Source organism: Zonotrichia leucophrys, chromosome 3 (assembly GCF_028769735.1).
Source record: "Zonotrichia leucophrys gambelii isolate GWCS_2022_RI chromosome 3, RI_Zleu_2.0, whole genome shotgun sequence".
Classification (NCBI taxonomy): domain Eukaryota; kingdom Metazoa; phylum Chordata; class Aves; order Passeriformes; family Passerellidae; genus Zonotrichia; species Zonotrichia leucophrys.
The window spans coordinates 38,538,439-38,552,919 of NC_088172.1; the positions used below are offsets into that span (position 1 = coordinate 38,538,439).

Here is a 14,481-nt window from a genome sequence, read left to right on the forward strand (position 1 = left end):
GTGAGAGCAAAGCTTTATGGTTGGACTTGACAATTCTACTGAGACAGTGGCCTTAGTAGAAAAACAATTAGCTGATGTAATGTTTTTGTTTTGTTTTGAGTTTTTTTGGACATTCTTTTATTTTCCTTTGCTGAGCAGTTTTAATGAAATATAATCAGGTAACAAGCCAAAGATCTTTAGGTACTGTTTTTCTTTTCTGTGTTCTAGAAAACCAGGTTTTAAAATCTTTAAATCTTGTATGCATGAGCAAATTTGTAATTGACCTGCTGTTGAACTGGGGAGAGAAAAAGCTTCTTTTGGTTTTGCTAGCTATTCTCTTATGTCAGAGAATAGCTAACAATATTTAACAAGTTAAGGATGTGCCATTTAGTTCTTTTGAGATACTATAATGTAAAACAAGATTGAGTTTATTTGAGATAATTTTCTGTTAATGAAGCAACCGCTAAAATCTGGTTCTTTGTTGTGCCACTTTCTTTTGTAAGTCACAAATGCTTTGGGATCCTGTTGTAGGTAAGCACTGACCAAGCAGTGATGCTAAGATACCTTTTTCAGTATGATTACTAGGGATTTTGTCAGTATATTAGCACATTCTGAGTCCTTTTCAATTGCTGCTTGTCTAGAATAAAGATACAGGAAGCAATGGCAGTAATAATTCTGCAAAATATTCTTCATTAACTGAGGTCTTGATGAGGGAAGGGGTTCTGATGATGTGAAAGAGCCCTCATAAAGCTCTGAAACCAGGTCTTTTTGGGCACTGCTACCTTGTCAGCCATTTTCTTTCTTCTCTGTCTTCTATTTCAACTGCACGTGCCCTTCTGAATTTTTCCCTGTGAGTTGCTTGAAGTTCTTCTTTTGGTTAATCCTTCTTTCTTGTCTCTTCATCTATCAAGTTAAATTTTTGTCACAACAGGCTTGCAAATGTGTTTAAGTACTAAAGCTGAATTACATTTACACCGTTCTGTATAAAAATGTACCTTTTGGAAATATGGGATTATTGGATTCTGTGAAAGTCATTGTTATAATTAATGTTTGTATGTAATGTTGATATGTAATTTTTTTCTTTGCAACTTTCCGAGTAGTTACTTGTGATTTCTGCCTTCTACCTTTTGTAGAGTTCTACCTTGATAACTTTATATTAAATTTGTGACCATTTTAATTGGTTCTTCTTTACAAGTCTGGTTTTCAAACATACTAAAAAAGGCTTTCCTTCCATCTTGCTGCTGTTTTTAAAATGTGTGCATGAAATCTTTAAATAAAAATAAAAATAAAAATTATTATATAAAATAATTTTTCACATGCAAAAATCTTCAAGTGTTTTAGACAAGTTTCTCCGTGATCACCTGACATTGGTTTTGCAATCAGTATTTTTGTAAAATAGAAACTTTGGCCAAGGTACTCTTTCATAATGCTGGAAGTGTCAACTTGTACTACAGGCCTAATTTGGACTGAGACAAGGTAATGTCATATATTTAAATGTCTGTGTGTGAAGAGTGGGTTATTAATATGCCTGTTTTATTTCAGGAAGATGTGGAAACAGGAGTCCACCTTGATCCTGCTATCAAGGAAGTTCAATACAATCCCACTTATGAAACCATGTTTGCACCTGAGGTAAGAAGCAGTGTTGGTTTTTAAAGCAGAAATGTCTTTGGCTTAAAGGAAAGAGGCTGCATAAATTTTGTGTGACTTTCCTATAAGACAACTTCCTTGGATGCTTGCTGCTTTTTGGAGTATAGTTTGAGCAAACTAAAAAATAGATTCTACAGAAGTGTGTTGGTATTTTTAGTGCTTGAATTTTAATATTCTGCATAAAGCTCTTCTAAGAAGAGTCTTAACATGTTTATCAGAATTATGGCTATGAAAATTAAAAATTAAGCTGGGAAAATAGCATTATAAAGATGTTGAGTTAAACATGAACTGCATTGAAGTGGTCCTTTACTCTTTTCACATTTTTGCTATTTATTCATTGTGCTCATTAGGGCAAAATTAACATTTGTAAGACTTGCAGATATAAGACTTTTAAGAGGAGGATTTAACATTAAAATCAAAGTACTTTCAGTTTAATTATTCACATCAATATTAAGAATTTTAGTAACTTGAGCTATGCTAAATTTATATGGTGAAAAACCATTTAAGACTGAATTTAGACTGCCTGGTGCCATGTGAACCACTTTCCATTTTGTTATAACTGACAGGCTATCTGAAAGATAAAAATAGCTGTTCAGGCATTTAACTTTTTTCCATATTTAACTTCTTTGTACAGTTTTTCTTCTCTTTGACCGGGAGTTAGCCTTCTAGGTAGATAAATACTGCATCAGTCTCAAATTTCTACATTAGTTATGCTTTATGTTTAGAAAACCTTTTGAGGAACCACATAAATTGGCCTTTTCATAAGCCAGTTTGCAACATATCAAAGCCATGGGTGTGTGTGAACAAAAGTACTGTTTTTAACTTGCTTCAGTGCTGCTGTGTGTAAATGTTTTAGTTAGGGAGACCTGCTGTGGGACAGCCTTGGGTTTTGTCTTCTGAATGCTTGTGCTGGTCCCGTAGTGAGTGAGGGTCCGTGTTGGTTCTGCCAAGTATCAACAAGTCAAGTAGCTCATATCAACCTGAGCTCTGTGCTAGAAAGTTCAATCCTGAAATCAACTGTTCTCAACAGCTGTGTGATTACTGTGTGAAATAACAGATGAAGAAGCTTATTCAGTAAGAAATTTAAAGTTGAAGTGATTTTGCATTGCCATTTTTGAAAGACAGGTTTCTTTTTTTCTGTGTTTTTTTTTCTGAAAAAGTAAATACACAAAAATAACAAATTACTAATTCTGCTCCACCTTGTTTTAACATTTTTGATGAAGTTTGGACCAGAAAACCCATTTAGGACTCAGCAAATGGCTGCACCTAGAAACATGCTTTCTGGATATGCAGAACCAGCTCACATCAATGATTTCATGTTTGAACAACAAAGAAGAACATTTGCAACCTATGGTAAGTCCTTAACAGTGGAATTCACCTCCATCTTTATCATACCCAGGTTGGAAAAATCATGATGGTCTTGATGGAACTATTAATAGGACTGTAACTTCTGTAAATTGCTTTTTGTCAGAATTAATAAAATGGGGAAAGGCTTTTGAATGAGAATCCATATGAATAGAGATGATAGTATTTATTTGGGAAAATTCATTTTGTAATTCTGTTTTGAACTGTAATCCAGTGTATGATTTCCTAGCAAGCCCCTCTTAATTAATCCTTCCATTAGTTGCACCAAGTGTATAAAACACAAATCAAAATTTCACACTTCTCATATGACTAACTGTAGATCTGTTATGCAAATAGATTCCTTCATTTCATGTGATTCTGACTCCCTCTAAGCCATAAGGAAGCCTTACTGAGTTGTCAGCTTTTTCAGTGGTTGCCCCTTGATCCAAACTGAATGAACCAGGTTTGTAGAGGATGGGAACGCATTACTAAAACAGACCCAAAGAACTGTCTTGGTGGTCAGTGTAGTAATTGCTTTCTGATGTTGGATAACATTTTCCCTTGTAAATAGTGGCACTTGAAAAATAAAACATTTCAGTCTTGGGGAAGCTTGAGATTCAAACAGGCTTTTTATGAATTGCTAGAATTTTTATTTTTTTTTTTAGATAGGAAAAATAGGGATAGACTGTGGATTCTAAACACTCTTTCACACACATTTGAAAGAGCAAAGCTGCCATATGTTTACATATAACAGTGGTTACTTTTTTTCCTGTGTTTCATGGTAAGCTTTCATTTCTGTTTTAAGTTTGATTGCAAGTGCTTGTTCAGATGAAGTATCCTTTATATACTTGAAATTCAGTTTATTAGACAAGATCTGATACTTCCTGTGTTAACTTAAAATGTCACAGCACTCAACTTTTTGCCCAACAGATTTGCGTCTTTCTTTATTCATATTTACATTCAAAATACTACTTCTTGCAAACTGTTTTGCCTCAAAAATCACCTTCCTGAACAAGTATCCTTAATTTCATTAGGGCTTTATGCATGCCTGAATTCACCTACTGCATTCTGTGATGCATGAGATTGGGACTTGGTTGCTAACATCTGTGGTAACTGCCTATTACAGTGGAAGAAAATGCCTCACATGAGAGACTATCCCACACTCAATTTTTCTTTGTACTTGAGTTTTATTAGAAGCTTTCTTGTAAATGTTGAAAATTGAAATATATTACTGACAGAGTTTTCCTCTTACATAGTTTTAGCTAATCAGTACTTTTCACTGAGTTGTTAGGATGTGGACTATAACCAAAATGACAATATTAAGAAATGGATATCTAGTTTCATAGCATAATTTTAACTTACTTGACTGTAATTTTGATATTAGATCTTGACAGACAATACAAGTAGGAGCCTCTATTCAAGATCTGAATAGACAGATTAGATTTTTCTGTGAAATTAAATGTAACATTTTGTGGGTTGAAATTAAATGTAACATTTTTGTATATGTAAAATAGATACTGAGAAAAAGTGCCTGTAGACATGTAGTGTTTCATTTGGGGTTTTTTATTTGAAAAGTTTCATTTGGAGAAAGATAAAGCTCACAAGTCTACTCCAAAACTACTTCTATTCGTTATGTTATCACTGTATAGCAACTGTCTTGAAAGCTGCATTAAAAGTGAGTATAAAAATGTATTTTTAGACCTTGTAACACTGGCAACTGTGCAGCTATCATTCAGCTTTCTAGAAATGTTCAACAGATAATGATCTGGATATAGTGACAATGGAACTAGGAATAGGCTGAGATACAGGCAATTTAAACAGCAAAAGCCAGCACTGAGAAGCTGAAGTTCAAGCTAGGAGATGCAGGAAGTGAGCATGATATTCTGGCTCAGTAGATCTGTTAAAAACAGCACTCCTTTAAGCTGTCAGAAAGTTATCTATTAACACTTTCAATACCTTGTTTTTCCATTTGGAAGGATGCAATAAATATCTTCTCAGAAAACAGGAAGTATAGAAATGCAAGTAAAATTGATAGGCATATCCCCAAGCCATGAATCTTTTTAAGACTGATTCATAACCTATTAGAGGAGCAGGAGTAAACCTCTCTTTTAAAAGCTGCAGATCTTGAGACTTCTGGTCTCTATTACTCTGTTTAGCACCATTGCACTAAGGCAGAAGGTCTCAAACAAATCTGCAAAGGCTGGCAAATAGATAAGCAGTGACTGTTAATGAGGGACAAGTGTAGTAAATGAGATCATGTGTCCAAAACAGCTCAACTGTCTCAGTGTCTTTCACCAAAAAAAAAGCCAGCTTTATAATATATATAATCCTGAAAGGTTATACATATTCATTGAGAAACTTGTATATTAATCACAAACAAAACCCAAGTATTTTTTGGCAACTAGTCTTTCTTACCCACTTTTTGTGCAGTAAATATTTACTCTTAAAACTACATTTTTCTTATGTTGCTTGGATAGCATCATTGAGAACATCCATGCTGTCATTGATTGAGGATCCTTCCAGCCCTTTATTCCATTGGACAAGTGGCCAGCAGTGGGTATCTAGTGAGGAGCAGAAGAAGGAAGCAAGAAAATAGTGATACACCTGAATACTTCTTTTCAATACATAGTCTGTCAGCCAAGGGCAATGCTTGTATATTTATTAATTTTCAGACAACTTGTTGGGGGTTTTCTGTTTTTTCTTTTTGACAAACGTTTCCAGCTGCTTCTTGAACCCATATAATTTTTCTTTGTACAGTAACCTCTTTCAGGCAGCTCTGCAACTTAGCAGCTCCTTATGTGAGGAAGTATCTCTGTTCTGAACTTGTGGCACTTAACAGCTTTCTAGTTTGGCTTCATATCCCCATGTTTCTTATCCTGGAAAATGAAATGAGCAATCATTTCTTATTCACCATTTCTGTGTGATTTCTTATTTTATAGATCTTGGCCATAGCTTCTTCTCAGTCTCCTTTTTTTTCCCACCTGGATAGATCTGATCAATCTTCTTGTTCCTCAGTGGCAGCCTTTTCATGCCTATGGCTGTCCTTGTCTCTCTTCTGTGTCCCTTCTAGTTCCACTGTATTGCTCCTAAGATGGAAAGCAAAGCTGTGCACAGCAGTTACGTGTTATTCTCACTGTGAATTTGTTCTGTGAGTAACTTACTCTAAGCTACTTGCTCCATTTTTCCACATCATTTATCAATATGTTGGATGTCATGGGCCTGAGCATGAATCCACCAGCAACTTTCCTGTGCTGTGCAAACCAACCATTTATTCTAGACAGTGTTTTAATAACTTTTCATCAATTGACCACATAAAACCCTGTGGGTTTTTAAAATATCATTGAGGCACCCTGTAATCAGTCTAACTTGGTTTTGTAAAGGTATCCAAGATCAACTAAGCTTGGCTCATTCACAGGATTGTCACCTCAGAAATATTGTGGAGATTTTCTCATTGTGATGTACCTGTAGAGAAAACTGTGGTGTCTGTTCTCCTGCAATATAGAATGCTCATCCAAGTGCATACTCATTTTCTTTATTGTAGTTTCTACTCCTTGAATCTTCTAACAGTACAAATGTCTGGCAGGTTGATCTGTAGTTCTCCATATCTCCTCTGAAATGTCCTTTGAAAGACAGCATTGTATTTGATACATTCCTTTTCTGCCATACTGAGGTGATATTAGGCAAGAGTACCTGCACTGTGATTTGGCTTTAGATCTCTTGGGTGACTGCCTCTGATCCTGGTGTTTTGTTACCACTTATTTGACTCTGTAGTTTCCTGGCATTTCATGTGGAGGTAGATTCAGCATCATGTTGCCCATAAAGCAAGATTCTGGCCCAGGAGTCCACTAGAATCAACATGTGTTTAATACAACCCTGACAGATGCTCTTCTCAGTCCTTGAGCATCAGTTGGCCTATACATTGTTGGGTGCACTTTCTGTGCCTGCCAGCTTTGATGAAGGACAAGTGTTAGTTTTTATATCCTATACGATTTCCCTCACTTTTGGAGGCAGGCTGCCTTAGTGTAGTGTTTACTTTGTCTGCTGGAGTTTGATCTTTGTATTTTCCACATCTGGATGCAACTTCAACTCTTTGAAGAATAGTTTCTTATTTCTAATATTTTCTCTTAACATGCTGTTCGGCAGTGCTCGCTTCCTCTGGTTGCTTTAAAGTTGTGTTTTATTAGCTAGCAGGCATGAGGGTTTTTTTCTCCTGTATGGTGTCTTTGAAGTGCCCCTGCATTTGAAAAAGGCTTTACCCTTTGGTGGTTACTTTCTGTTCCTTTTAGAAATCTTTTCTTAATATAGCCCTCCTATTTTGAGATTAAAATTATTGTCATAAATGTTTTTCAATCTTCCTTTGCTTTGCCAACAATGTTCATTTTATACCCCATTATGGTCATTGTTAAAATGTGTGTCCTTAGAAAGAATATCTTACAAAATGTGTGTCCTTAGAAAGAATATCTTACAATCAAGTTTCCTGTACTGCTAAACTGGCTTTTTTTCATGTGAATCTCTGGCATGACTGCTTCATGGTACAAGTACATTGTGTAAAAATTATCACATCTTGGTGTGAGATTTGTGCAGTCTGCTGCAAGGAGATGACTAAAATACATCATTATTACTGTGCTTCTTTTCCTGGCACCTGTTGTTTAATCTCTCATGGTTACTGCATTTTCTGTCTTAATGGTCACTCTGGGACTTCTGGCAACTCTACTCGCCACTACTTAGACCTGAAATTTCAGTCCGCAGGATCATTTAATGCTCATTAACACTATTAGCTTGTTAATCTGATTTGTCTTTAAGCTTTCTATGGCATAGAGCAGAGCATGTTTTTCCCCACTGGCATGACCATCTTTTCTGTATTCTTTCTGCCTGGTAAAGCATATATTCTATGTCCAATTATGTCAGTACTGTCCTACCAATTATGTTAGTTTATTATTTTAAAACAATATGTTCCAATGTATTACTTTTAGCCTCTGTTGTTTTGCATGTGTGCTTGGGTTTTCCATTTCCCTGCCTTCAGTTTGAATAGGATTCTGTGATTATTAGTGTCCCTATTACCTGGGATTTCAGATTTCTGTGCTGCCTTTTCCTTGGGTTTCTAAAGATTGTGTGTCATTGCAAATTGCTTACTTTTCTTTAAGTATTTTTTAAAGTATTATATTTCTTTAGGTGTTCTTTAAGTACCTCAGATATTTTATCAGAAAGTACTCTCTCAGCCTCCTCAGTGCCATTTGCTTTTTAATTTAAATGAGACATACCAATCTCAGTAAGGTTCCCTTTATTCCAGGAGTTAGGGAAACTGAAGTTGTCACAGGCACTGGAGATGTTTTCCACATTAGGGTTAAAATCTGCAGTGACTGAGAGAGCTGAGACTGTTCAGCTTGGAAAAAAAAGAATCCTGTGGGGGACACCTTATTGCCCTTTACAGCTACCTGAAAGGAGTATACTGATGGCATAATCCATAATAAACATTGAATAAAATAGTCCAAGTAGGCATTTTATGATCTTGTGAAAGGTCCTGTCCTAGTTTAATGGAAAACCATTAATAATTGCTCTGTGGGAGTCTGACTTTTTTAATTGGTAACCAGTTTTGCATCTGCAGTCCTAGGTGATATACCCTAGTTTATTCCATTGATGTAAGGCAGTCTTCTTATTTTAATTCCAACTATCAAGAAAATAAAATTCCCCTTCACAAGACATTATGATTTAAAATGCTTAACTAGCATTATTTTTGCAATGTTGTATTCCTTGGAGCACATCAAAAAAGTCTAGGAAATCCTAACATACAGCACATGTTTATTCTTCTGTATCTGTGCTCTCAGCTGAAGGAGTCTCTTTTCTTGAAAATTCCCTTTTGAGTACTGATAAAAAGTCAATATATGAGCACATAGACATTTTCAGAAGAAGAATTACAGATTATTTTTTACATGCCGCACATAAATTGTTCATGAATATTTTAGCCATTTCGTAGCTATTTGAGCATCAGTGCTCATCCTAACAGTGGACTGCTTCACTCATGCAACATTTGGTATTTTTAAATCTCTTCTTCACAAGATAATGTCCTTTTTAATAAGAAATAGTCTTCTATTGAAGTCTAATGAATCTCAAAGCTCTTTCTGAGTATTCAGTAACTTGGTTATAGCAGGATTATGTCATCACTAACACTGATATTTTAAGAGCCTAAAATAACTGCCTTGGAAATAACACTTGTGATTTTTTTTTTTAATCTACTCATGTTACATGCAGCACCTACAGTCACTTATTACCTGTTAGAAATTGTAGGCACTTTATTCTCTGATTACTTTGATTCTGTAGAAATGCCAGTGCAGTGTGGGTTAGTCCAGCTGTATTTTTCCTCATACCTGAACTACTTTGGGTCTCTGTGTGCTGCATTGCACAGTGAGGTGTAAACAGGCTTTAATGAGCTGTCTTTCTGGAATGCACATCAAAGTCTAATTACTTAACCAACCATTTTCAGATGCACTAAAATTATGGATGTAGGTGGAATTGTCTTTCGTTGCTAAAATGCTGTGGGAAATATCTGCCTCCTAACAAAAACTGAAGGAGCCACAGAAGTCAGGGCACACTATGTGGGATACCAGCTGAGTAGGATAAAAGCAAGCTGTCTTTTGCAGCTGCATTTAGGAGTCCCAGCCAGAAGGAAAATATTCCTTTCACATATCCACTAGAAAGTAGAAATTGTTCAGAGCTTTTCTATGAGAATGATGCTGGACCAAATTCAACCCAACTGTAAGTCTCCACTTCCACGGGAAGCTGTGCTTGGCCCAGGGGCCCTATTCATGGGAATACTGTCCCTCTTTTACAAGTACCAAGCAAATAGAGTCCCAGAGATGGTGTCAATACAGTTGGAGGACAAGTAAACCACTGTATTGATTTTGACAGCAATCCAAAGTAATATCTCTCTACTGTTAGCAGAAACCTTATAGCTTGGAAGGGAGCTCATTGAAATAGTGGCTTAGTAAAAGCAGGCAGCTAAATTAGGGGAAGTCTGATTGCAGTGTTGGCTCAGTTTGGTTATCCATAGAAGTAAATCCTACTAAAAGCCTAGAATAAATTATTTTATTGTTTAACGGAGGAATAGTGGGAATGTATATTTGGTAAGAAGACATTGGCATGTATTTCTCTTCCTATATTGTATTCATGGATCATCTGGACATATATTGTTCTACAGCTGGGTTTTACCAGGTTTGAAACTACAGGGCTGGTTGGCAGGTGGAGTGCTCCATTTGGATTGGGAATACCTGCTGTGTTCTTGGAATGACACTTCCACTAATTTCAATAGTACTTTTTTTCCCAGCATCCAAAAGGAAATTAACTGGACCATGTTCTAGGAGAGTAGTCTTTCTGAAAAATGTTTGGGGAGACAATCTCCTTTGGCTGTTGCAATGGTGTTGATAGGTTCCCAGCTTGTATGTGTTTGTATGTGCATTTATGAGCCATTGGTCTCCAGAGTAAACTAGATAATCTCCCTCTGCTCATGATTGCCTCTGTGAATCTACAAAAATACAGGAATTAGATGCTGTAGAATTTAATTCATTACATGTGTTTTACTGGTGGTTTAATATCTTTCTTTATCTTTTTTTTTTCCCATCCGTGATAGAGAGGAATGCTCATTGACTCCTCAAGAGACATTTTGTCACTTTAGTATTTAATAAAAATTGTGATTATGTCCACCAGGGTGCAGCCTTTCCCAAAAAAAATAAACCATGGTGGTCAGTAAGTGTTCAGTGCACCACCTGTTCCTTGGAAACCAAATGAATTCATTTGTCATCTTATAAGATCATGTTATCCACTTCAGGAGAAATGGAGAAAAAAAGTTGGCTATATGTATGAAAATTGTAAATATCCTGAATAGCTATGAAATGATTGTCCATTTTATAAATTATTTATAAGACTAAATGCAGCTGATTTTGTTGTGGATGGAGTTGTTTGGATCTGTTTTGTTTTTATTGAGGCTCAACAGCTGTCATCAGGAAATGAAGATGTGACTATTTAATTCTTTTAAAAATTAAAGTCCATGACTGCTGCTTCTGATACCATCCGCATTAGTTAAAACAACTCCTTTCAAGTTGAAGCTTTCCCAGTTGTGGCAGGAGGAGGATTAAGTTACTTTTGCTCTGGGAGACAGAATACACCCAAAGCCCCAGAAAACTTCATTTATTTTCCCCCCATCTCTGTCCTCTGCCTCCCAGCTGCTGCCACCCCAGGGCTGCCAGAGCTGACAGTCTCTGACCCAGCAGAAGTAGTGGGCAGGGCAGAAGGCTGCTCCTGAAGCCAGAGGGCTCTGTGGATGCAGCAACCACTGAATGCTTCCCACGTGACTCACTGGCTTTGCAAACCGAGGAGCAGTGTCCTGGTCTAAAGCAGCATCCACTTAACATTGAGTGCACTGACATAAGATTTTGAGCTAGTCTGTTTCTTATGCTATGCTACTACAAGAAGAGGTTGCCATGGCATTTCAGAATCTGTTTGCATTGCAGCACACTGGCCTGAATTCAGCGTTGACCTCGCTCGGAGCAGGGGCATCCTGGGGTCCTTGCCCACCAGATTCTGTTACTTGGCTTCTTGTGATTACCCACCCTTTGTATCTTATGTATCTTATGTTGGTAACTGTTGCCTGTTACATTTCTGTATTTCTCTGTGCTGTGCAAATGTAAGAATTCTGATAGCAGTATGTACTCGAGGGCCTCATGGTGCTACCTCAGAGTAGTCTTTATACTCAGGCCAAGTGACAAGTTAATGGGATTCCAAAGTTTCAATCCTTCGTCATCCCCAGCTCGTTCAGAGTAAACAGGAAAGAATTTGCAGAGGGACAGAGTAGTAAAAGTTGTACAAAACTGAAAAGCTTGAAATAACAGTATTTTTTTCCTCTTGTTCCAGGTTATGCATTAGATCCCTCGGTAGATAACCCTGAAGCTGCTACCAAATATATTGGTTCTGTAGAAGAAGCTGAAAAAAATCAAGGTAATAAATTCAGAATCTTGTATAAATTACTTGCATCTTTAAATTGTTTTCATTGCTTCTTTACTAATGGGTATTAGCAAAGGAAGGTATTATGTGAGACTTACCCATGTCCAAGAACACAATAAAGAAGAAACGTGTTGCAATTTTAATGCAGAGGGGGAAGAGAGATATTGGAGTGTTTTGTTTTCTTGAAGTAGCAAATGATTCAGGTTGTCATGACAAATTTCAGAATAGGATTTGTAATGTGCCATTGCATGAATACAATTTATCAGTACAATTTGAAACAGCTTTTTGGTTCTCCTAAATTCTGTCTAAGCTAACATTGTCATGTGTCTGCATTAGGATACCTGTCTGTTGAGCTAATCACCAAAGCTGCTCCTCAGGAGCAAACTGATCACTCTGTGTGCAACCTCTGGCACTCCTGTTGGGAGCTGCATGTTATCTCTGCTTAGCAAAGTTAAGCTCTTTGGGTTATTTGGAAAAGAAAAACCACTGGAAGGTTGCCAAATGGTAACAGCACGGCATGCCACTGGGAGGATTGATACCAGAGGCATGGGCTTTGTAATTTATACTTTGATACAAGATATTTAACACTCAAAGGGACTCGTTTGCATTGGAAAACTGTACCTGTGTAAATGTCATGGTTATGCTTTCCCTTGCATGCCTTTTTCAAATATCCTATTCACAAGGGTATACAAAGGATCTTTATTTCTGTGTCCTTTTCCTCAGAATATATCCAAGCTTATTTCAGTCTTTCCTTCCAAAGAAGGAAATGACTAAGATTAAACCATTTTAAAAAAACCCTTTTCATAATGGAATTTCATACTTCATTTTAAGAAAACCCTTGATTAATGTGATTCCTTCTGATCACCACTTAACTTTTTACATTTTCTATTTTTCCCTTGTTTGTATAAAGCTTCTTTTGTCTCTTTTGTACTAGATGAGTATTACTGCTGCTGCAGAAAAACACTTTTTGAAAATTGAACATAATTGTATATACAACCTTGGAAAACTTAAAATATGTTAAAATAATTACCTACAGGATTTTTCCCCTCCCATATCCATGTTGTATAGTGGTTTTGATACATGAAATTCTGTGCAATATTTGTGAAAAGCTAGTATTTCTATGAAAGAAGGTGATAGTGGTTGGAGGAGATGACTGTCAATAGTGACTGACTTTTTAAGAGGGCCTGTAGCAATAGGACGAGGGTAATGATTTTAAGCTAAAAGAGGACAGATTCAAACTACATCATAAGGAAGAAATTTTTTACAATGTGGTTGGTGAAATACTAGAGCAAGTTGCCCAGACAGGTAGTGGGAGCCTTATCCCTCGAAACATTCAAATTCAGGTTGGACAGGGCTCTGAGCAAACTGATCTTGTTGAAGCTTATTGCGAGGTGGTTGGAGTAGGTGGCCATTAAAGGTCACTTTCAAGCCAAACCATTCTATAATTCTATTATTTTTTTCTAAATTAAATTTTCTAAAATACACAGTTGGGGTTGGGGTTTTGGAGCACTTGTCTTATTTCGGGGCTGGTTTTTTTCAAACTGAGGGGGTTCAGAGGGATCACAAGCCAGGAAGATTTTACTTTCAAAGACTACACTATTTAAATCATGAAATTTATGTATTCATGCAATCTGCAGACTTACTGTTAAAAATTTATGGTACATGCCTGGTTAAATATTCTAACAAGCAAGGATACTCCGTTAAAGTGTTACTCTGTTACCGCACATAGTTAGCGGTGTTCATAGCTGGAGAAGTGAGCAGTGCTTTGGCCAATTTTGATCAAATACTTTTTCCATGTTGTCCTTTATATTGAAAGGAGCAGTGGTGGTGGCTTTTTCTTCTAAACTGACTATGGTGTAACCTCTGATGTATTCTGTGTTAGCAGTTAGTCAGTGTATTGTTTCCTTCTTCAGGTTTAACAGTATTTGAAACAGGACAGAGGAAAATTGAAAAGAGGAAGAAATTCAAGGAGAATGATGCATCTAATATTGATGGGTTTCTGGGACCATGGGCGAAGTATGTTGATGAAAAAGAAGTAGCCAAACCATCAGAAGTAAGTCCTGCTTTAACAAAATGGATACAAATTGTCAGTACATGGCAGTGGTTTCAACAGAGATCCAGCTGCACTAGTGCTTGTCCAAGCCAGATCCATGCTATGCTTTGGGGTAATTAGAAATATTTTGGGTGACATATCCAAATCAGGTGTTCCAGATATTCTGCATTCAATTATTTGGAACACTTTTTGGAAATAAAATTGATTCAATCTATGTGTAGTCTGATTAAAAGAAACAGCTTGAGGGGAAAAAAAAAGTGAAAATAAAACTTCTTTTGAAAAAAAATGGCAAATGTAAACGCCCAATATCACACACACAAATGCACACACCCTGAACCATCCAACCAACAGATATCCTTCTTGTCCAGTCAGTGCTTAGCTTTAGTCTGTGACTAAAAATATCTTTGTTCTTTTCAGTGTACATAGCTTTCCAAGCCTTTATGGTTTTGATAGGGGTATTCTCT

The 14,481-nt window shown here is 36.6% G+C and overlaps 1 protein-coding gene across 1 annotated transcript in view; it reads left to right on the forward strand.

Annotated features, from left to right (window-relative positions):
• Positions 1–14,481, forward strand: part of CDC40 (cell division cycle 40) — a 36,529-nt gene that overhangs the window by 6,837 nt on the left and 15,211 nt on the right. The window contains exons 2-5 of the mRNA XM_064707874.1: positions 1,522–1,608; positions 2,850–2,979; positions 11,875–11,958; positions 13,878–14,017. Coding sequence (XP_064563944.1) covers positions 1,522–1,608; positions 2,850–2,979; positions 11,875–11,958; positions 13,878–14,017 — 441 coding nt within the window. The remainder of the gene's footprint in view (positions 1–1,521; positions 1,609–2,849; positions 2,980–11,874; positions 11,959–13,877; positions 14,018–14,481) is intronic.